The sequence below is a fragment of the Grammomys surdaster genome, unplaced genomic scaffold, assembly GCF_004785775.1.
Source record: "Grammomys surdaster isolate TR1022 unplaced genomic scaffold, NIH_TR_1.0 126091, whole genome shotgun sequence".
In the NCBI taxonomy this organism is placed as follows: Eukaryota; Metazoa; Chordata; class Mammalia; order Rodentia; family Muridae; genus Grammomys; species Grammomys surdaster.
Window position 1 is genome coordinate 3,786,459 of NW_021620899.1, and position 23,470 is coordinate 3,809,928.

Genomic DNA, 23,470 nt, shown 5'->3' on the forward strand with positions numbered 1-23,470 from the left:
GGTTCTTGTACAGAAATTTCAAGTTTACTGGCTTTATGGGATTCTTAAGTGCAAACAGGTGGGTCTCTCACTCTTGGGTTCTTTTCCTTCTCCTGGTTTGTCTTGTCCAACTTCAGTGTGATAGTTTTTGTTTTGATATATTTGAAAAGATAATGAGTAGAAACCCAACAGAATAAAGGTTGCCATTAGAACGGTCTTTAAAACCTGCCAGGAGAGGGAAAGTCGGTTTTCCCAGTGGAATGACCTGTGTATATAAAGTGACATTCCTGGTCAAGTTCAGGAGTATTGACCAACATATAATATAGATCCCAGTTTGTGTGTGTGCCCACACTTTTAGTTTTTAAATTCTTGGGTGGTGCTTATTTTGGCTTTCTTAGTTTTGTTGCATCGGGGTGTTTGTTTTCCAAAGAACTGTTTGGTGACTAGGGAGGGGAGAGAACACTCGGAAGTGCTTGAGGAAGAATATGGTGAAAATATATTTAAACTGAAGTTTTAAATAATAAAAACTTAAAAATGGAGAATCAACTAATTGAAACTCTTCACACTAAATTCAGTCTGAGTTCAAAATCTATTTATTTGAACTTCTGATAATTTAGTCCAAACCTTGCTTCCTTAGCTTTTAAAATGTGATATGTATTTTAAAATTCAGGTTCAGTATGTTCACTACTCAGCAAATAAAATTTATATACTTATGCTAAAAATCAAAATGATCTCACTAAATTAGTCTGATATGATGGATACACACTTCTGTAAAAACTCGGTATAGTATATATGCTTACTTGCTTAGACACCACTGAAGTCTACCCATAGGGGCATCTGAGCCCAAGGGCCTGAAGTATATTTTGGAAAACATCAAAGTACTCACTATTCTCCAACCTAAGTAGAATTCAAAGACCCAATTTTTAAAGTCGCTGATTACTTTCTAACCTTTGAACATCTGCCAAAGCCACACGATTGAAATTCTCAACATCTTTTGGCTAATAGTTAGCAGTGACAGACTCAGTTTCTCTTCTTATCCTAGTACCAGTGCAATGAATAACCCTGAAAATAATGTCAAGGTAAAGAATGTTAACTGTGTTTCAATTCCAGCCAATAACAGAAATCCAGTGCTTTCTATTTTGCTCATTTAACAAAGGGGTGAATATTCTTCCCAGTACTTTAATTTCCAGTTTGAAGTTACCAAGTGTGGGCCTACATACACATACACCCTTATTAAAGCAGGATAAGGTCTCACTTTCAAATGTATAAAGAGAAATTCAAGAAATTCTTTAAATCCTAATACTCACATTTCTTATGCCCTAGCTATCAAATCCCATATGAATTTTCAGCATTAAATAGTGACACACATCAAGTTTCAGAGATTTATTCATCAGTTTAATAAACTCCAAAAAAAAAAATCAACGTGATTTCATGCATTCAGAGATATATTTCCTGCTTAAGTGGAAAATTGTGCGGATGGCTCCTGAAAGACCTTCATTAGCAGCTTTACAGTGAACTTCATAGTTTAGAAGTCTGGGCCTTCTTTCTTCAGCTTGCTGTAGTCCACATTCACTGAGTAGAACTTAAAAAAAAACAAAAACAAAAAACATTTTAGATTGCCAAAAACAGACATGGGACAGAAATTTCAGAATTTGGTGACTCAACTCTCTCAATAACAATTTGGAAATAAAAATTTTAAGAATATTTAATGATGTAAACTTAATTCACAAAAAATTACTTTATCTGAAATTGCAGTCTTTCAAGATAGTTTTGGTGATAGGCATCCAACCTGAAGCTTAAGTATATTCTACAAGTTAGACCAAAGAGAGAATCCATTGCAAAATGAATATTTATTACTTCCTTTGGATGCACACTTCTAACTTAAGTTTTTAGTTCATCTCAATTATTTATATTCAGGAATCTCTAACAGAATATAAGTATACACATTTGTCACCTTGGTTAAGGTGGCTCCTGCAACTCTTCAGCTGTAAACTGACTTTTTCTTATAGACTTTGAATTCTGAGCTCTGCCATAGGCACTTTTGGTGACAACTTTTACACTTATGCATGTTTAAAATTTCCAAATATATCCTGATACTCAACTGAAATTCATTTTAGAAATAATCTTACTGTGGTAGTGCTAACAATGTCTAACTACTAGTGAGTTTTTAAAAATGATATTTGAAATTGGTCTGGAATTTCTACTAGAAGATCATAATCTTAGTTTTATTTATTCTTATGCTAAAGAAAATTGAGATAATGCTACAACTCCTTGACGATTACATGATTTATCTACAAAAGAATCAGGCATTTTCTCCAGAGTTTGTGTGCTGGATTAAGAATGATCCCCATAGGGTCATACATTTGAATGCTTAGCTACCAAGGAGTCACCTCTGATAGGATTAAAGGATTAGGTGTGGCCTGCTGGAGGAAATGAGTCACTGGAGGTGGGTTCTGAGGTTTCAAAAGCCCATGCCAGGCCCTATTCCTCTTCTGCTTGATGATCAGGATGCAGCTCCACACACCTCCAGCACCACACCTGCCTTCAAGGATGCCTCACATCCTCGCTAAGATCTTAATGGACTAAGCCTCTGGAACTGTAAGCGAGCCCCCAATTAGATGCTCCCTTTCCTATCAACTGCCTTGGTCACGGTGGCTCCTCACAACAATGTAAGAGTGACTAAGACAGACAGTCTGGGTTTTTTTTTTTTTGGTTTGGTTTTTTTGAGACAGGGTTTCTCTGTACAGCCCTGGCTGTCCTGGAACTCACTCTGTAGACCAGGCTGGCCTCAAACTCAGAAATCTGCCTGCCTCTGCCTCCCAAGTGCTGGGATTAAAGGCGTGCGCCACCACCGCCCGGTGACAGTCTGTATTAAGAAAGAACTTCAGAGCTGCTGTCAAAGCTCAAAGGCACTGGAGTAGCTTTGCCTATGTGAGGGCCTACATTCATTCCTTTCCATTGTAAAAAAAACAAAACAAAACATACAAACAAGTAGTTCACAAAAATCTGTTTCAAAACAGATTTTTTCAAACCTCCTTTACTTCAAACACTCACTTCTCACATAGCCTAAGGTGGCCTCAGTGGTATATGAGGATGATCTTAAGAGTTGAGGTTTTCTCTTCCTCCCAAGCACTAGACTGAAAGCTACTACACTAAGTTTTAAAGGTGCTGGGGACTGAACAAAGGGTTTTGTATGTGTTAGGTCAGTACTTTACCAGCTGAATCCCCTTCCCCTCACTCAAATTTTAAAAAAGAAAAATCTCGAAATTTTAAGGAAAATTACCATATCATCCTTAGGCATATCCACACAGACCTAGGGTTTTGTGGGACAGAAAATCTCAAGTAAACCATTAATATTCTTTGCTCTGTCTTAAGCATCAGTTTACTTAGAAAACAGAATACTAGTCTCTAATATGTTCACATATTAGGATATTTACAGATGGATATGCAGGTATAATATTTATTATGAAGAAAGTAAACATCTAGTTGATGTCAACAATGAATACCTGTTCTGTTTCTCTTCATCACCACAGTCTTTTACATTCTTTATGAAAGAATGTAAATGCTGCTTTATAAAAATTCAACTGAATATCACATTATAACTTACTCAAAACTGACTAAAATAAAAGGTTGGAGTTAGCTTAGTGACTGAAAGCATGAATCACTCATCTAAACGCCCACAGAGTTCAGTTCCCAGCATCCATGTGGGGTGGCTTATAACTACCTCAGGTAACGTCAGCTCAACGGACAATAACACCCTTAGTTTCAGTAGGTGCCTACAGTTAGGTGCATTAACATAATATACATATTCAAATAATAAAAAATAAATCTTTAAAATCAAAGCTACAGCCAGGTGTGGTGATGCTGGTAGTTAAAGAACCCAGCATTCCTGAGGCATAGGTAGGTGGATCTCTGTGAATTCAAGATCAGCCTAAACTACATAGCAAGTTCTAAGACAGTCATGGCTACTTCTTTAAACCAAGTGTTTTGCCAGACATGATGGTGGATGCCTTTAATCCCAGCACGTTGGAGGCAAAGAGGCAGGCAGGTATCTGTGAATTCAAGGCATGCATGGTCACCACACTGAGTTCCAGGGGACAGCCAGGGCTATGTAGAGGGACCTTGTCCAACAGTTCTTTTATTTATTTATTTATTTATTTATTTATTTATTTATTTTTTTATCCTTCAAGGCTTTGTACTTAAATTTCTCTATGCAAGTAATTTTGAAGTCTCCTTTATTTTTTCACATCCACGTCTCTGCTATTTACTGTTTTTCTTAACAGTGGTTACTTCGAAAGAATCCTAGATTGCTGTATCCAATCCAGGCATTTGAATATTTCTTTCACTGATGTATTCCAACCTCCTAATCCTTAAATCCCATCTTTGTCTAATCTCTTGTTGTTATATTCACTTTTCCTTCAGGGAACCAATAACTTCCTTTTATGAACTGTCCTCTTGAAGTGTCTGTTCAAATTCTAGCCCCCCAATGGGGTAAACTGAGCATCTGGAAGGTAAATAGGTCATGAGGGCAGAGCCATCACAACCAGACTGTTTTCTTTATCAAAGAAAAACAAGACAGTGTCTACTTCTTTTCCTCCTGTAAAAACATAGATCTCACACTCCCTAGCTCCACAATTGTGACAAACTTCTGTTGCCTAAACTTCCCTATTTATGAGACTTACCATAGTCACCTCAAATCTTACTGTCTTACCAGCACAGACCTTTCATTCCTATTCACATTGCTGTTTCTAAGTTAACTACTCCACATTCCCTTCATTCCAATCTTAAGTCTGACGAGAAGCCCTTATTTCTCAAGAGAAATGGAAAAAATAATGAATCAAAAACCAAAATAGTTCAACAGTGGTAAACATCCTTCTCCTACCTGACATCTGTCATAGAAAAGATATGACTAAATCTGATTTCTGTCGTCAGGGTAAAGAAAATTCCCTTTAATTCTTTTGGGTGAAGCCAGGAGTCTTTAGACCCAGCACTCGAGATTAAGGGGTAGGCAGATCTCTGAGTTCAAGGCCAGCCTGGTCTACATAGTGAGTTCTTAGACTCAAGTCTACATACAGAAACCTCATCCTCAAAAAATTCTCTTAGGTGATGAAAAATTAACAATGACGCTCACTGCTTGGGTATAGAAGCAAAAATAAGTAGATTTCATTCCAGGCTTTCAAATATCTAGATTTAGTTCTCTTCATCTCTACTTCAATAAGGCAACTTTCTTCAGTTTCTACCTTTCATTACTTACAGGTACTCAAGGCTCAGGCTGTGTCATAAACATTTGGGTCTGAGGGAGGATTTCTCTGTGTAGTCCTGGCTGGCCTAGAAATCAGAGATCTGCCTGCCTCTCCTTCCTGAGTGCTGCAACTAAAAGTGTGTGCTGCCATCTTCAGCCAGCTCTAACAATAGGGTCTTAATGCAGCAACACTCCACCTCCAGGTCACATGGGCTCAAATCAGCCTGTGTCATCATTTTCCAAGGCACTGGTAACTGGGATAACTATTGGAATCATCTAGTACATTTTCTGAAAAACATTTATACAATACATCAATATGTTCTTCGGTTAAACATCCAAATTCTAGGTTTTTTTTAATCCCCCCCCCCCGCCTTTTTAGTGTTTCTTAGATGCAGATACCCCCAAATAACTGGTACTTAAAATTCCTAAGACAAAACTACAAACGAGAATACCTGTTTACTGTTTCTTGCGCATACTGTTAAAAATACTTATCAGACAGCTTGTTTCAGCATGGTTAGTAAAATTTTTAATTGTATCTTTAGAGGACAGCAACTTAAAAGTACTTAAAAGCCAAATTATTGTTGGGTTAAGCAGAAAGTTTTAAGCAAATAAAGTGTAAATCTTAAAAGTTGCTATAAATAGTACTAAAGAACACGGATCTCTACCACAGATACTTTCCCCAGGTATTAGTCAAAGAAGGCTCACTGTGTCTCTTCCTGAGTGCTAAGGCAAATGACTGGTTGCTTAGAAACAGCTGATGTAACAGAAAACATACAGGACACTTTAAATAGATAACTGTATGACATGAAATTATACCCAAACACATCAATATTTTTGGTTACATGAGGGTCTGTAAGTAAAAGCATTACATATAAGAAAGGTTTCATTTGTGAAACCAATATTTTTGGTGAATGAATACATTCTTTCAAAAAAAAAAATAGCTACACAGAACACTCCTCTAGAAGGATGTTAAAGTTTATCTATGAGGCTCGTGGCAAAATTTAACTTCAACTGACTTTTATTTCTTCCCACTAATCCTTACCTAAAATATCTGAATCATATCAAGAAGAAACAGCCAAGAAAACCACCCAAGAGACCAGAGTTGCCCATACTTCAACCACAGCAGCATCTGAAGCTTTAGGAAACGCAAACCCTCAGTCCCAGCTAAGCCAAGGGGCAGGAGCTCTTCAGAGGTCATTATAATGATAACAGAATTTTACCTGCATATACCATTTTAAGAAAACTACCACACAGTCGCATCTGTTACAACATGCTTTCCTGTAATTTTTAACAATTTTGCACCTTACCTTATATTGGTCATTGGGACCCAGTTTGTTCCAAGGCTCAGGGTTATTCTTCCTGTCCCAGCTAAAATGGATAAAACATTATAATTATTATAGTAATAAAACACTACTTACAATAGTGTTTTAAAAATACTTCCTTAGAGGATAGTATTTTGAATAATAAACCTCACTTTTTGTTAGGCATTACTTTCATTACAGAGTTAAGAAGTAGAATTTATAGGTAAACAAGCAGTAAAATCTGGTAAAATCACAGAACACTGCTCTTTGGGATATCTGTCTTCATTGCTGTCTTTATAAGAGGGCTGTTTATATTTGGGTTTTAGCATTTCCCAACTACAAAAAGAATCAGTTTATTGAGGAAAAGTAGGTTACATTCATATATAAGAGCAATCATAGTTAAATATTTCATAAAAAGCAATTGTTGGCAGGCGTGGTGGTACATGCCTTTAATTCCAGCACTAGAGAGGCCAACCTGATTTTCACAGTGAGTTCCAGGACAACCTGAAGTATATTATGAGGCTGTCGCAGAACAACAGAACATAACAAAAACAAGCAAACAAAAATACTCAATTACTATCCAACCTTCAAAATGTAAGAGTTGGTTTTAGCAATTCTACTTTTACCAATAGGGAACTAAAGCTTGGGGAGATGAGACAGAGATAAGCTCACAAAGCCAGCAAAGTCAATGTCAGCAGCAGAGGCAGCCCTGGGCCGACTGCAAGGCTACAAAACTGTAGTTGTTTCTACTCCTGTTACCTCTCCTGTGGCTCAGATTCTTAGTCGTTCAAGTATTAAACCTTTTTACACTCACCTGACATCTGGATTGAACAACGCCAAGCGCATCACATACAGCGCTGCTCCAGTGCCCCCTGCTCCAATAAACACGAACAGAGGAATCAACTGGAACCAAATAGACATAAAAAAAAAAAAAGAGGTGTCATCATCACATTCCATGACCTTGTCCAAATAAGAACACACTGCTTTCTTCCTATACATTAACCTCCAAATCTGCCTTTTCGCTAACTTATCCCACAATGGGAATAAAGGTTGAACTTAGACTGAAGCGGGGTTTCCTTCTATTATACTCTAAAGGCAAGATCTTTGCAAAAAGATTTTAGGATGGTTTTAGCTTAAGAGAGCAACTTCCTTACATGAAGTAAATGATATCAAGAAATAATCTTCTCAAGTACATTCACCTGTGTAACACCTGAACAACATTCGCAATAAATTTTATTGGGAAATAATCCTCTGGACGGCGGGAAGGAGGGGAATCCCTTTGAAAACCACTGAAAAGTGGCCCTGAAAAGTTCTGTGAACATAACCTCTGTGAAATAAAGAGCATAATTAGCTGACAGAAATGTCTATTAAGAGCACTGGTTTTAGGAATGAACTCTGAAAACGGTGTGCCATTAATTTTGCTCAGTATTTAGAAAACCAGGCTTAGGGCAAAGTTTAAGGCCTGTCAAAGGGAGTTCTAGGTCCACAGCATCCTACTATATTGGATTATACTGGACGAAAGTGACATGTCAAAAGAACTTAAATAAATTTTGCAAATGTCAAGTTTTCCAAGCAAAGCGAGGATTACAAGATGACGATCCCTTGTATACCTGAAAGCTTGGTGGTGCAATGCAGTGAACGTAAAAGCCTCAAAAGGCAGCATAACAAACTTGGCCTCTCTTGGATTCTAACCACTCAATGCACCACTCATCCCTCTTAGGACTAGGTAATCTGAGAAAGTGTGGCCACAGTGTTCCAACACTCAGAATGTTTGCGTTTCTCCCTGATGACTGCCACCTTCTGCTTCAGGCAATCCCCCGCCCCCCACAGTAGAGGCTTCGAGCAATCAGGTCGGCCCAACGACAGAACGTAACCCCAAGGAACAGAGAAAAGAGAACGTCCCCAGGGGACACGGGCAGGCGCAACCGCAGCTAAGAGGCCACCCTGGCAAAGATCGTGAACTTACGCTGGGATGCTTCTTGGCTTGCCCGAGGATCTGGCGGAACATGTTTGCGGCACAGGTCTACCTACACAGAGACAGAAAATTAGGACACACACTAAGCTTCTTCTGCAACCTGGCTGAGCGGACGTCCAAAGTCACCCAAGACCTCCTACCTGAAGGACCCCTGGCTCGGAAGGCAGCCTGCTGCAGGAAAGCCCGGATGCGGCTGTCCTCTACCGTGCCTGAATAGGTGGTCAGCCCTCGCGCGCTCGCTCTCACTAGCCATACCACTTTTTCCCATTGTTAAGATCAGCATCCATCAGTTCTCCACGATGCATCTTTTTGATAGATTTATTTTTTGCATAGAAGTCAGAGCGTCTCGACTTATGAGACAGGCACTTTTCAGGACCGCAAGCGTGCAGATCAGGGTCATCCGGCGGTCGGCTGATAGTGCGCTCGGCAGGCGCGGCTTCTCTGGCGGCGTCTCCCGGCCTGGGCGGCGCGCTGACGGGTTTGGGGGCGCGCGTGCGGTGCGCGCGCCGGGCCTCCCAGAGGGACCCGGAGGGAGCTGCCAGGCGCCTCTGAAGGCTCTGCGCCCAGATCTCGCAGGACAGGTCGTGTCTCCAGCCGCCGAGGTCAACGGCTGCGGTTTAAGACTGCAGCTGCTTCCTGTCTTTCACTGGAGCTTAGGGACAGAAGTTGAAACACTAGTAAGTGATGTAAAGATGGCCATAGTTTATACAATGTGATTTCTAGACTCTTGGGTCATGGCACCATTGAAGAGTTGTAGTCTCCCGAAGAAGTTTTGCAACATGCCGCTATCTCTTTTTGGTCCAGATATTGCATCCTTAAAAGTATCTTCATTGGTCGTGTTCCTGAACTTAACCTTTTCTACCACCCTGATTAAATGTTCTTTTATCTCTTTGTAAATTTACCTTTACCCAAAAGTCCTTCCTTGGGGCGGGTTTAATGAGCAGTTTGGAATCACAGCCAACAATTTGGACTCCGTACATATCTTTAAACTTTTCAAATAATAAAACTAAAAATAAAAAAACTAAAGAGGAGATGTCTTCGCCGAAACTGTTAAACTGAAAAAGTAGCATTCATTAGCCCAGTACAGGCTTCATGTGGACGTTTAGTAAGGAAGACAATTCACATGAAGGTCTGAAGCCTACTTTCTACCATGGAAGGAACTTAAAAGCGAAGGCAAAGTAGGGGCCACATCTGAGCTGGGGACTACTTACACAAGGACGTTATGTTCGGGACTTTATGAAGCTCACCAATAAGATTATATGGGCAAAAAGAATTCCTTTGGTTATGAAGAAGGGAGTAGAGAAAAGGGCTATTGTAGTTGTCCATGTGAGAGAATTTAAAGTTGTTCTAAGGGAGGGAGTATAATGATTGGAGGAGAGGGGGCACCAAAAAGTTCAGAGAAAATTTTGTGGTATCAACAGAACCTGATAGTTGGATGGCTGTGGATGCATGCGTGGATGAGAGAAAAAGAATACTATCAGAAGTTTAGTGTTGACCAGCCCTGAAAATATCCATGCCAATTACTGAACTAATGGATGTGTGGCTATGGAAAACCCACAGTATTTCTACAGAGCAGAATACATATCTAGAGTAGAAAGTAAAGGGAGTCATTTTGTTAGTTAGGAAATGAGATGTATGACTGGCTAAAATAGGAATTAAAATAGGAGCCTTCTTTTCAGTCTCAGTCAACCTCTTCCCTTCCCTTCCCTCCCCTCCCCTCCCTCCCTCCCCCTCCCCCTCCTCTCCCTTCCCCTCTTTCCCCTCCCCTCCCCTCCCCTTCCCTTCCCTTCCCTTCCTTTCTTTTTTTCAGAAAGTCTTTGCTAAGTATCTAGTCTATACCATATCTTGTTGTTTTTGCTTTTCTTTGGCTGGCCTCTGACTCAAGATCTTCCTGCTCCAGCCTGCCAAGAGTTGGCATTACAGACCTACTTTACAGACCTACGCCTCCATGAACAATATTCAGCTTCTAAGGATTTAGTATTGAAGGAAAAAAAATACTGTGATTTAACAGATGTACCATGTTGACTAAGAAGAACAGGTAATAAACAGATAACGTTAGACAGTTATAGACATTCCAATAAAATAAATAACAGTGAAAAATGACATGGGAGAGGCAGAGGAAAGAAGATTACTTCAGCTAGAGTGGGCAAGGAAAGATGCCTCTGGGGATATTATCTGAATTGAAACTTAAAGAAAAGAAGACATTACCGAGGTATTATAACAAACAGGGAAGAGAATTCCAAGGAAGCACTAGTGACTGGTCCAGACATAGCAATGGACATAGCAACAGAGGAGAGAAAAAGGAGATCACCTTGGTAACACTTTAGTAATACTTTATATACTATGGTAATGAGTATGGTTATGTTAAAAATCAGTACAGAAAGTACTCAGATGTGAACAAGAGAAGTAAAGGTAGTAAATATAGCCAGGCTGCTAGCAACGAAATTACACAACAGGAGGACCTTTTGCTGAACATTTCATTTGGAATGATAAATATTGGTAATAAAAAGTAAGCATATATATAGAAATGCCACAATTCAAAAGAAATTAAAGTCTAGATGTTTGCCGTTTTGGTGCTTTTAAAAATTAATATTGGCCTACTTCCTAGACATAATAATATGATAGCCAGGTGAAGCTTTTTGAATATTAACAAAGTAGAATTACACAATATAAATTTGACTAAACTGTAACCAACTGTGATGGTTTGTATATGCTTGGTCCAGGGAGTGGGACTATTAGAAGGTGCAGCCCTGTTGGAGTAGGTGTGTCACTGTGCTGTGGGCTTTAAGACCCTCATCCTAGCTGCCTGAAGATCAGTATTCTGCTAGCAGCTTTCAGATGAAGATGTTGAACTCTCAACTCCTTCTGCACCATGCCTGCCTGCATGCTGCCATGCTCCAGCCTTGATAATGGACTGAACCTATGAATCTGTAAGCCAGCCCCAATTAAATGTTGACCTTATAAGAGTTACTGTGATCATGGTATCCATTCACAGCAGAAAAACCTTAAGACATCAACCAACAGGTCATATTGTCAACGCTTAAATTTTGCATATTAAAGTTAATGGAAAGAATATGCAAGCTGAATTTTAAGTAGAGCTGGAGACAGTAGAGGTGACAGTTTAGAAAAGCTAATGGAGAGGGGACATTGCAAACTTCAATGTGACTTTCGGCAGTAGGGACTTTGTGTGTGTAGATTATATCACTTACAAATTTGTCTTGCTTACCCTTAGAGAGGATATCTCACTGCCTCAGTCTCATCAGCTTTGTTCAGGTGACTTTCTTTAGTAGGAAATGGAATGTGAGAATTCCACCTGTCATACAGAATTGTTGGTGCCCATGTGTGCTGCTCTCTTTTCTCTTTTCACATCATGACAAAATCAAGTTATGCTTCAAACAGTGGCTGCTTTGCCAGCTTGGGTGTGAGATCAAACGCTATTTGGAAAGAGCCATTGTATACCTATGATTGACGTGTTTAGAAAGTAGGAAAGAAACCTTTATTGTTTCAAGTCATAGTAATTGTGATTAGCAGCGTAGTCTGTCTCAAAAAGATTTACAGGTTTGGCCAATCATGCAAGTTTCAAATAGAAAAGAAGCAGACTACATATTGCTAAAAGAACTCTTAGCTTTGGGTTTTAAAAACTGTGAACCGTTTGAGATGTGAGTTGATGTTACAGTTCTCCAGTCTTCCAGAGGAAAGAATCAGGTAGAAAGGTATCTATGTGCTTTTGAAGTCCTTATATAGATTCAAGCCAAGAACCAAGGACCAGCACTGACAAAATCAAGGTCTAGTTAAAGACTATTCCCTATGTTAACTCTGTAGCAATGTATACCCAGTGAGATGTCAATGCTTGTATATAATCCTCAGTCTTCACTATATATATATCCAGTCTCCAGTCTTTGTTATACTGTAGAGATTTATGTGTGTCTGTTTTAGAGCAATTATAGTTGTTATTAATTAACAGATCTTCAGATCAATCAAAAACAATTCTAGAAAAAAAACCCAGCTAGACATCCCAGTATTGGACAGGGAATGTAACTCAGTTCTGCATCACTTGCCTAATGTGTATGAGGGTTTTAGTTCCATCCTTAGCACTGAAAAGATATCTTAAAAATGATAAAAGGAAGGGGAAAAATCAGAAAAGAAAGAAAAACCAAGTCAGGAAGGACAGGAAGAAAAAAGATAATAAAAGAAGAAGGTTCTATGTTTGAGCATCTTTTGAGTACATGCCCAGTAGTGGTATAGCTGGGTCTTCAGGTAGAACTATTTCCAATTTTTTCAGGAACTGCCAGACTGATTTCCAAAGTGGTTTTACCAGCTTGCAGTCCCACCAGCAATGGAGGTGTGTTCCTCTTTCTCCACATCTTCTCCAGCATCTGTTGTCACCTGAGTTTTTGATCTTAGCCATTCTGACTGATGTGAGGTAGAATCCCAGAGTCGTTTTACTTTGCATTTCCCTAATGACTAAAGACGTTGAACATTTCTTTAGGTGCTTCTTGGTCCTTTGAGATTCCTCAATTGAGAATTCTATGTTTAGCTCTGTACCTCGTTTTTTAAATAGGGTTATTTGACTCTCTGGAGTCTAACTTTTTGAGTTCTTTGTATATTTTGGATATTAGCCCACTATCAGATGTACGGTTGGTAAAGATATTTTCCCAGTGTGTAGGTTGTCATTTTGTCCTATTGAAAGAGTCCTTTGCCTTAGAGAAGCTTTTCAATTTTATGAAGTCCCATTTGTCCCATTGGTGTCCTGTTCAGAAAATTTTCACCTGTGCCAGGTGTTAAGGCTCTTTCCCACTTTCACTTCTATTGGATTTAGCATATTTGGTTTTATGTGAAGGTCCTTGATCCACTTAGACTTGAGCTTTGTACAGGGAGATAAGAATGGATTGATTTGCATTCTTCTACATGCCAGTTGAATTGGCACCATTTGTTGAAGATGCTGTCTTTTTCCACTGGATGGTTTTAGCTTCTTTGTCAAAGATCAAATGACCATAGGTGTGTGGGTTCATTTCTGGGTCTTTAATTCTACTCCATTGATCTACCTGCCTGTCTCTGTACCAATACTACGAGGTTTTTATCACTATCGCTATGTAGTATAGCTTGAGGTCAGGGACGGTGATTTCCCCAGAGCTAACCATCAGCCTGAACTCAGAGAACCTGGTGGGGGAAGTGGTGAAAGGACTGGAGGAACAGGAACTGAGGGGGATTGCAACCCCATAAGAAGAACAATATTGGCTGGTGAGACCACCCAGTGCTCCCAGGGACTAGTTCACCAACCAACAAGTGTACAGGGAGGAATCCATGGCTCCAGATACATATGTAGCAGAGGATGGCCTTGTCTGACAGCAGTGGGAGGTGAGGCCCTTGGTCCTGTAGAGATTTGATGTCCCAGTGCTGGATGCTGGAGCAGTGGGGTGGGAGTGGGCGGGTGGGTAGGAGGCGGAAGCATCCTCATACAGGCAAAGGGGAGGAGGAAGAAGGCAGATGTGGGATGGGGAGTTTGTGGAGGGGTTACTGGGAAGGGGGATATCATTTGAGATGTAAACACATGGAATGTTTAATAAAAAGAAGGTTCTACAGCATCATTTGTAGATCTTAGACCCTGAGTTAGAAATAGCGACACATGGAACTTTAGGTTCTCCGAGTGCTGAGAGCACTTTGAGCACAGACAGTGGAGACCTGAGTGTCTTGAATGAAGAGTCTGAAATGGCTGTAATTTTTTAAAATGACAAATTCTTTTATATTGGCCTTTTGTTCACGTATTTGATACTTTTTCTTGGAAAAAAAATATATTTAATCCTCTGGCTAGTGTCAAGCTCACAGAGGTAACTTTATTGGGTCAACAGAGCATACACAATTAAAAATAAAAATAACATTAAAAGAAGGCTGGGGAGATGGCACAGTAAAAGATGCTTACTTTACCTCCCCAGAACTCAGGTAAAACCACATTCATCTCTAATCCTACAGAAAACAGACAGACCCTAGAAGCTCACAAGACATCTAGCCTGGAGTATGAAGTAGCCAACAATAAGGAATCCTGTCTCAAACAAGGTAGAAGACAAGGATCAGTCCACAAGGATCAATCCATGATGGTCACCTTCAACCTTTACATGACTGCTAGTATTCATGTATTCACAAAGGAATATATGCACAGACTCAGAAAAAGAACAAATAATATAGGAAACATTAAAACTGTGACAAAGTATCATATCATATAGACTTAGTGGCAGGGGGAGGAGCATTGTACTTCATACATATAAAATGTTCTTAACAACTCAGAGAGAAATGAAAGCTTATACTGTAAATTCGTAGTATATGGAAGAAGGTCAGTTTAGCATAGTGGGAGTTGGGTTTCATAGAAAGGAGACATGGGAAATAAAGTTGAAAAGGTTAACTCAGATCTGGGGGAGTTTGAGATTTGGAGTTTTATTCTTTAGGTAGTCAAGATTCAAAAGTTATTTCTAACCACAGGGTAAAGTAACTGCATGGCAAGAGTCCGTTGAACACATTAAAACCCTTGGGAATGGAAGTCTTGGTTTCTCAGGGAAGCCAACTGGGCTCCTCAGAAGGAACTGCCAATAATGGGCTGTTAGTCACTGGTGACTGACAAAGGGAGGATATGCTCAAAGCTGATGTGGTTCCTGGAATTTCCTCAAGACCTCACCAAATACAGTAAAACAAACATAGCAGCCAATTGAAAACAGACCCATGTGACTTCTCTGGTACCCACCAATGAAGCTTCAGATTACTTAACTTTTGGTAAAATTCCTCTAGTTTCCTATAAAAGACTTTTGTCCCTTTGTCTAGGGTCACCATTTTTGTAAGTGACCGACCCCTGCATGCAGGATTCTTGCTTTCACAAAATAAAACCACCCTTGCCTGTTGCATTATTACAGTGTAGGTGGTGGTCTCTGTGTGACAGCTCTTTCAGACATAACAATGGCATAGGATCTTAACAAGTGAATTGGGATATCTTTTACCATTTCACTTTGAGATTTGTCACATTTGTTTCTTGCTCTTTTGTTTTATTTTAAATTTTAAAATCATGTAGATAATGTAGATAATAGTTGTCTGAATTAAATGAAACTGTCGCCTGACATGATAGCATATATTTACAATCCCAGCATTTGGGAAGCAAAGGCAGGAAGGTCAGGTCTTTAAGGTCAGCCTTGGCTACATAGTAAATGTGAGGCCAGACTAGGCTACAAAAGAGCATGTCTACAAAACAAACAAACAAACAAACAAACAAACACACAGGTTTTGTGTGGTGAATACCTCTAAACCCCATCAATAGCACCCAAGATAAGTTAGTGCTCTTGTATATTTTCCTTGAAGATTCAAGCCTAGGAGATTCTGGAAGTTATGGAGATTATGTGTTGCTATTAATGCATGACAGTAAAGAAATAGCTTCTTTTGAGAAATATAATTTAATAACTGAACCGTAGAATACAATTATATTAATATAAATTGAAGACAGAATCATATTTTTATTCAGTTTGCATTTAGGATTTTAATTATTTTTCTAGTAGATAAAGTGACAATTGGAATTATTTTTATGATAACATAAATACAAAACCTTCACTTGTTCAGGACTCTGAAGCTATTCTTAATCTAAAAACAAATATATTCTTCTCTAGCATAAACTACCACTAATTATAAAACTTCTATTAGAAAAATGAAGTATTTTGGCCTTAAAGTTTACTTTTAGTGTATAAATTTTAATACTTCACTACTATAAGTTTAAATTAAATACTTGAAATACTTTATGTGCAAAATTCAATAAATATTGAAAAGCAGAGACACAGCAATTTAGTTAATACTTTTTAATGAAACCTGGCTACCTAATATTTTAGGGGAAAATAGATTTGTCTTATTTGGAATAGAACATCACACATCTAATCTTCATGTAGACTTTAGATTATCTCATTTTCCCTCCCTCTTCTTTGATGCCATTTATTATCTCTTCATTTTTTTTTTTGTTTTTTTTTTTCTTTTTGGTTTTTCGAGACAGGGTTTCTCTGTATAGTACTGGCTGTCCTGGAACTCACTCTGTAGACCAGGCTGGCCTCGAACTCAGAAATCCGCCTGTCTCTGCCTCCCAAGTGCTAGGATTAAAGGCGTGCGCCACCACTGCCCGGCCTCTTCATTTTTTATATCCTTTATGGATTGCTGGGTACATTCATTCATTTGCTCAAGAACGGATATTGATGACTACTAGGTACTGTTTGCTGTTCTAAGTGGGCATGGTATCTGCATGCTTGTGTTGTATGTGTATCAGAGGTTAGTGTCCTCACTCACTGTCCACCTTAGTTTTTGAGATAGTCTCTCACTAGACTAGAGCATGTGGATTTAGTTAGACTAGCTGGCCAGCAAGCCCATGATGCCTCCTGATCTTGTGTCTCCTTGTTCTGGAATTATTGGTATGTACCACTGATCCCTAGTTTTACATGGGTGTTACGGATTGACGCAGGTCCCCCTGTTTATACAGCAAGTACTTTGCCACTGAACCATCTCTCCTGCCCCATGAGATCATTTTGATATCACTGAACCTACGAAAATTGTGAAATATCTCCAGTTGGGGACACATTAAGCCTGGCAAGATATATGTCACTCTTAAGATTAAAAAAACTTGAAAATGAAGAGTCCGTAAGGTGAGAGCCTACATAATGGAAACCTATGGGCTTGTTCACAACAAATACATAAAAAGAATGTGTAGGAAGAAAAGACACACTGCCCTCTAGAGCAGTGGTTTTCAACATGTGAGTTGCATATGAGATATTTACGTTATAAATCATAACACTATCAAAATTATAGCTATAAAGTAACAATGGGCATAGTTTTATGGTTGGGGGAAGGGGGTCACCATAACATGAGGAACTGTATTAAAGGGTTGCAGCATTGGGAAGATTAAGAATTTCTCTAGAACCAAAAACAAAACAAAACAAAAAAAACAAAAAAAAAAAAACCCAAAAAGCTGGGCGCTGGTGGCGCACACCTTTGATCCCAGCACTTGGGGGGCAGAGACAGGCAGATTTCTGGGTTCGAGGCCAGCCTGGTCTACAGAGTGAGTTCCAGGACAGCCAGGTCTACACAGAGAAACCCTATATCGAAAAATCAAAAAAAAAAAAAAAAAGAATTGCTCTAGAGACTATGAGCAAATGAAGATCAGGCCAAGAGTGAGGAAATAGTAAATCGGAACTGAAGTACATCAGTCAGGGTCAACCAGAGAAGCTGACCTCCTCAGCTACGTATTTGTATAGTAAAAGCTGTATTATTATGAATTGCTATGATATGGCCTGTGGAAAACAACGTTCTGTGCTACCTGAGGTCAGCAGAGGAATCAGTAGGGAAAAGAAGACATGAAGCAGACAAACCAAATCACCTCAGACACATAGTGAGTACAACCACAACACAGGTGTCTTGTTTCTACATTTCCAATTTCAATGATATGGGAGCCCCACAAAGGACTCTACAGCTCTTCTCATGAAACTAAACACAAACGTAGTCCAGTAGAATATATGAGAAAGGAATTTGGCAGTATGAAGAGTATTAAACTGTCCTTAATAATCTCATGCATTCTAGATGTAGCCCTCCTTAACCCTATTGAATAGTATGCCCGACGTCTCCTTCACAAAGAGGTTAAATCACATAAACTAATAACATCATGCCTAATTTTCCTATTTATTGCCTGGCATAATGGGCCCAAATTGAAGAGGGAGCAGTCTAAGCCTCTGATTTAGTAAAATCAGCTTATGGACAGGGTGGTGGTGCCACCCAGCTTTAATCCCAGCACTCAGGAGGCAGAGGCAGGTAGATCTCTGAGTTCAAGGCCAGAGTGAAGTTCTACAGAGGGAGTTCTAGGCCAGCCAGGGCTACACAGAGAAACCCTGTCTCAAACAAACATAAACAAACCACCAAAGACTTCAATGTCACAAGAGCTATGTTACCAAGATAAGAAGCTGCCAACAAGGAGCCACTTTCATATCTAATCCATTTAGTTTTGGTAAGTAGCAATAAACACTCCTTGTTAACTTAGAACATATATTATCTAGAAAAATGTCACTGTAACTGTGTCTTCAAAACATAATCTCACCTATTGTATTAGCTAAATTGTTTACAGTGCTATATGGTAAGGCAATCAAACTCCATGAGTATGATCCAATTTTCATATTTTATTTGTTGTAAAAAGAGTTTGTTGAGCAGAATCAATACTATGCCAAGCAGGCAAGCAAGTCAAACCCATGTCTACAGTGTTGAAGCCATTATAACAGAGCAATGTCTCTTTCAAAATCATTTCTGTCCTCCTTTATTGTGATGAGCATCCATTTGAAACAAACATTTTCACATTCTTTGTCGATTTTGAAATATTTGTACATACACCATACACATCTTCTAGAGGACGAGAGTCCTCTTTGTCAACTAAGTTTTCTAGTTCTGTTCTTTTAAAACTCTTGGTTATGCATTCACAATATTAAACACACACACACACACACACACACACACACACACACACACACACATTCTCTCACACATACATATATCTGGATTTATTTTCCTTCTAAATAAATTGATATTGTGATGAACTGTTAGAAGTTCTGCTTCTGGGAAGATTATGTCACTATTGTCACTCAATGCTAATCTACCATGAGGCTACAGTGATGTTGCTGTCTAGTTTGAGTTTACTGACCATGTTTCATAGAGATGACCATCTGAAGGTCAGCTTTCTTCCTCAGTTATTTGGAAATTGGAAGGTGGTAAGGGTCTAGCTCAATAGTTGAGCATGTGCTTAATCTCTCTAAGGCCCTGTGTTCGATCTAAAGTACTAAAACCAACCAACCAAACCAACAGAACTGCATGTCGGAAACTGTCCACACAATGGCATGTGCAGACCAAGAAGGGAGGAAACACTGATAAAGGAGTTTGGCTGAACTTATCTATGACACTTGCTCACCCAGATTATACAAGCTTTAAGACCTAGTAGTGTTGTGCCAGGGAAATGTTAGTGATTCCCCCCTTCCCCCCCCCCCAAAAAAAAAGACAGGAGCTGATTTGATGCAACTCACAGCATGGTCTTTATTCTAATCGAGCTAGCTTCCCCCAATGAACTGCCATCACACAGGATGATTTTGGTGGTGGGGGAGCCCCAAATGTCTATCAGGGCAAGGCTTTATAGTAAGCAACTAGCAGGGAGTATGTATGCAAGCATCTAATTGGAAAGCTACTGTGGCCTTTAACATAATTGGTTGGTGCTGGGAGTCATATCATAAACTTAATTTCTGTTCCCCTCTGCATTGGTGGTCATTAGGCAGGGGGTGGCCTTGTAACCTGGGGGGGTTACAGGCTTGTTGGGGGAAAAACATGGAGATACTGATTTTGTTGAGGATATAACCTGGAAATGCTGTTCTTGTTAAGGATTAGCTTAGAAACTGAAGCTAGGCTTGGGTTTTGTTGGGGCAACTTGGAAACTAATGCTAGGTACTAGCCTCTTGGTTTACCTGAATTTAAACTTAGGTCGTGTTCTCTAAAATGGAGTCTAAATGTAAAAGAATTGGCCTCTCAGAAGAACCCACCTGTTTTCTGATTCCTTCTGGTAATGGCATGCTGCTGTTCACATATAATCTTACAGCTTTGTTGTCAGAGTCTTGTGGGGTCCTCTTAGATCCAACACAACTCAAACACTAGGTGAATGCAGACGACAAGAATTTACTGTAATCAAGCTGCTACTGATTAGTCAGGGCAGCAAAACAGGCTCCAGAACTGAACTGTGAACCATCCCACCCCCACTTTCTACAGAATGTTACAGAGCTTGTAAGCTTGAAAACCATGAACATCTGTGCCCGGTTGCAGTTACGTTTTCTAGCCAATCTGTATTTAGGAATAAGGGACTTCCTTAGGAACATGTCTTTGTGGTACAGTTATCCTGTTTCCATTGGTTGGGTTATTCAACTGTGGTAGGCAACTCACCTATCATTCATGTGTCAACTTGCCAACCTGGATGGCAATTACCCATGTACATCTCTGTCTGTCTTGTCTTGTCTTGTCTCTCTCTGCCAAGCAGGATGTCAGTTACCCAGAAAGTTCTTGGAAATGTAAACTTTATTTGACTTTTATTCAGAATGGAAATTTTATTCAAAATGGCTTCAGTTTGGTTCCTTCTTACAATACAACATCCAGTTTTTGATTAAATAAAAACATATGTAGCATGTTACCATGCTACAAGAATCAACAGAAATACTGAGTTAAATATAGTAGTTGAAGAACAGTTTACATTGCAGCCTAGATCTGTTGTAGAACCTCCTTTACTTTGAGCCCTTCCCCAAACTAGGAACATTTTGGGTTGCTCTGTTATTAATGGTACTCACTGTTTTTAGGATATAAAAACGTTGTATGAGCATATGACCTACCCGGTGAACCCCAGAACCCTGAAACTCCTGAGTACAGAAGTTTCAGGCTGGTCAGTGAGGTTCAAGGCTTCAGGCTAATTCATGTGAACCAAAACATACAGAGTCACTCCAATGTACACAAGTTCCCAGATTTTCACCCACTGAGCCAGGTAGCAGACAGTCGTGACAAAGGGTCCATCATCAAGCTCACGCCTGGGGCCCAGCAGTCGTGTATCCACATTCAGTAGATGTGCTGCATGGTAAAGGGCTTTCCCTGATTAATCCAGCCAGTAAAAGCTGGAAGAGATACCTATGTCACATGTGTAGACAGCAACGTAAAGCCACAGAGATCACACATGAACCAAAATTCATGGTGCATAAAATTCAAAGGCGTAAAATATCAGTATTCGATCCTAAGGAAATAAAGATATAAGCTCTCAGAAAAAGAGTTTAAACTCATAGAAACATAGGAAATTGGTGATCCTCAGTGAAGGGTGGGTAAAATGGGAGATGTTAGTGAAAGGTAACAAAGTATCAGCCACACAGCATGCATCAGTTCTGGAGATTACATGTACAAAATGTCGACGATAGTTACTAACAGTGAATTTGATGTTTAAAATTTGCTGACAGACTAGATCTTAAATGTCATCATTCCATAAAAGGAAAGGTGGCTGATAGTGGCTAGCTATGATCCTCTCTGCTCTAGAAAGGCTGGGTTAGAAAGATTGCCATGAGTTTGAGTTTAGCCTAGACTAAATCAGAAGTTCCAGGCCAGCATTGGCTATAGTGTTTTTACTCTGTCTCAAAATAAGAAAAGAAAGAAACAAACAGTAAAAGGGAAATCTGAAGAGATATACATGTTAATTACCTTTATTATGGTAATCATTTTACAGTGTTTATAGATGTCAGATTAGCATATTTAGTAGGACATGGTGGTTCATTCCAAACAAGCTAGTAATTGTGGAGGTTTAGGCAAGAAATGCTGAGACTTGAGCCACTCTAGTCTTCATAATGACACCTTGTCTCTAGGAAATGAAATCAGAGCTGGGGATATAATTTAGTGGTAGAATACTCACCTAGCATATCTCAGAATTTAGGATTAAACCCCTGTACTTAACAAAATACCACCTTATCACATTCTGTGCTATAAGTACATGCACCTTATAGTTTGTTAACCTAAATAGAGCTGCATATATAAATGCATATAAAGCCAGCAATGGTGGTACAGGCCTATAATCCCAGCACGTGGGAGGTAAAAGGAGGATCAGCAGTTCAATGGCAGGATTGGCTGTATAATGAATTCAAAGTGTACCTGGGATATGTGAGAAACTGTCTCCAAGGGGGTGGGGTGTCTTATTCTGTAGTCTAAACTGGCCTGGACTAACCCTGGTCTCAGGCTGGTCTCAATTTTCTTGAAATCCCCCTATATCACACTTTTGAGTGATGAGATTAGGGGCACAAGCCACCATGTTTATCAAGTGTAGTTTTTAAAATGTTGTTTTGCTTTTTAGAAGTGAAAAGTAAACCATTGGATGACAGATGTGAGAGCCTCTTTGTAGATTCTCTATCACACTCCACTGATCTCTGTGTCTGTTGTTATGACACACACTGTTTTGATTACTCAAATGAGTACCTCTGGAGGACATTTTGAATTCAAGCAAGGTGGACTCTTCAACTTTTGTCTGTTTCAAGATTGTCTGGGGTCTGCATGCAGTTTTTTCCATCTTAAAGTTATATGATAATCCAAATCTTGCCTTTCCACAGTTGCTTGTATCTTAGTACGTAGACATATGTATAGGCAAAACACCCATACACTAAAAATAAAGGTTAATTTTTTTAAGGTCATCATTATGAGTACAATCCCATTTTCTGAGTTTTCTGTCCTTGTTACAAAAGCACCTAAAATCATCAGTTAATAAGAGGAAAGGTTCTTATGGTTCTGTGGTTTCAGTCTCAGTTCCCTTCACTTGGTTCTGCAGCCCTTAGGCCTCAGGTAACTCAGTATACCATGGAGAATTTTGTGACGGAAGAAAGCTGCTCAATTTATGGTGGCCAGGAAGCAAGGGGTTCTCACTCTTGTAACAAGGTTCCTTCATGCCTCTCACCCATGGGGCTATGAATCATAATCACTTATGATCCAGTGGCCCCCTAAAGACTGAGAACACTGTGGCTTTAAGGGCCAGATTTTCAATTCATGAGCTTTTGGTGGACAGTTAATAAGCAAACCATAATCATTTTATAAAACAACCCATTTACACATGAAAATACATATGCACACAGTTGGGGCACAGTGAGATGTGCACAGTGAAGTTAAATCACGGGGACTGAGGAGATGGCAGTGTTGTTTTTTTTAAAACAGAAAAGGGACCATGTAGAGGGATTTTAATCTTGCAACATGTCTACTCTGGCTGGAATACAAACAGACCCTGAGTACTCACCTTTAATCCTAAATAATGGAAGTAAAGGTAGTTTGTAGGAGGAAGCACCCATGTTTGAAAGTGATGTCTAACTGAGTGGCAAACAAAATGACGAATCAGAAATGTTTGGCAAAATAGGATATGCCCAACTCTCACGAGAAGAGAGAGGA

At 39.4% G+C, this 23,470-nt stretch overlaps 2 protein-coding genes across 2 annotated transcripts in view; one reads left to right on the forward strand and one right to left on the reverse strand.

The window, feature by feature from the left end:
• Positions 1–1,347: 1,347 nt before the first annotated feature.
• On the reverse strand, positions 1,348–8,633 carry Ndufa4 (NDUFA4 mitochondrial complex associated). The gene is made up of 4 exons (XM_028755947.1): positions 8,489–8,633; positions 7,337–7,425; positions 6,529–6,589; positions 1,348–1,561 (listed from the first exon to the last, which is right to left on the reverse strand). Exons 1-4 carry the CDS (start codon positions 8,528–8,530, stop codon positions 1,505–1,507), a joined length of 249 nt encoding a protein of 82 aa, XP_028611780.1. The 5' UTR covers positions 8,531–8,633; the 3' UTR covers positions 1,348–1,504.
• A 396-nt stretch (positions 8,634–9,029) lies between these two features.
• The window catches only part of Phf14 (PHD finger protein 14), a 161,611-nt gene continuing 147,170 nt past the window's right edge, over positions 9,030–23,470 (forward strand). The window contains exon 1 of the mRNA XM_028755934.1: positions 9,030–9,174. Coding sequence (XP_028611767.1) covers position 9,174 — 1 coding nt within the window. The 5' untranslated portion in view covers positions 9,030–9,173. The remainder of the gene's footprint in view (positions 9,175–23,470) is intronic.

What these genes read in the sequence shown, in the direction of transcription:
- Ndufa4 (XM_028755947.1), bottom strand. Translation starts at nt 8,530, where the DNA reads ATGTTCCGCCAGATCCTCGGGCAAGCCAAGAAGCATCCCAGC. An exon ending in AAGCCAAGAAGCATCCCAGC is followed by an intron (nt 7,426 to 8,488) that starts GTAAGTTCACGA and finishes ATTTGGTTCCAG; the next exon opens with TTGATTCCTCTGTTCGTGTT. An exon ending in TTGTTCAATCCAGATGTCAG is followed by an intron (nt 6,590 to 7,336) that starts GTGAGTGTAAAA and finishes TATCCATTTTAG; the next exon opens with CTGGGACAGGAAGAATAACC.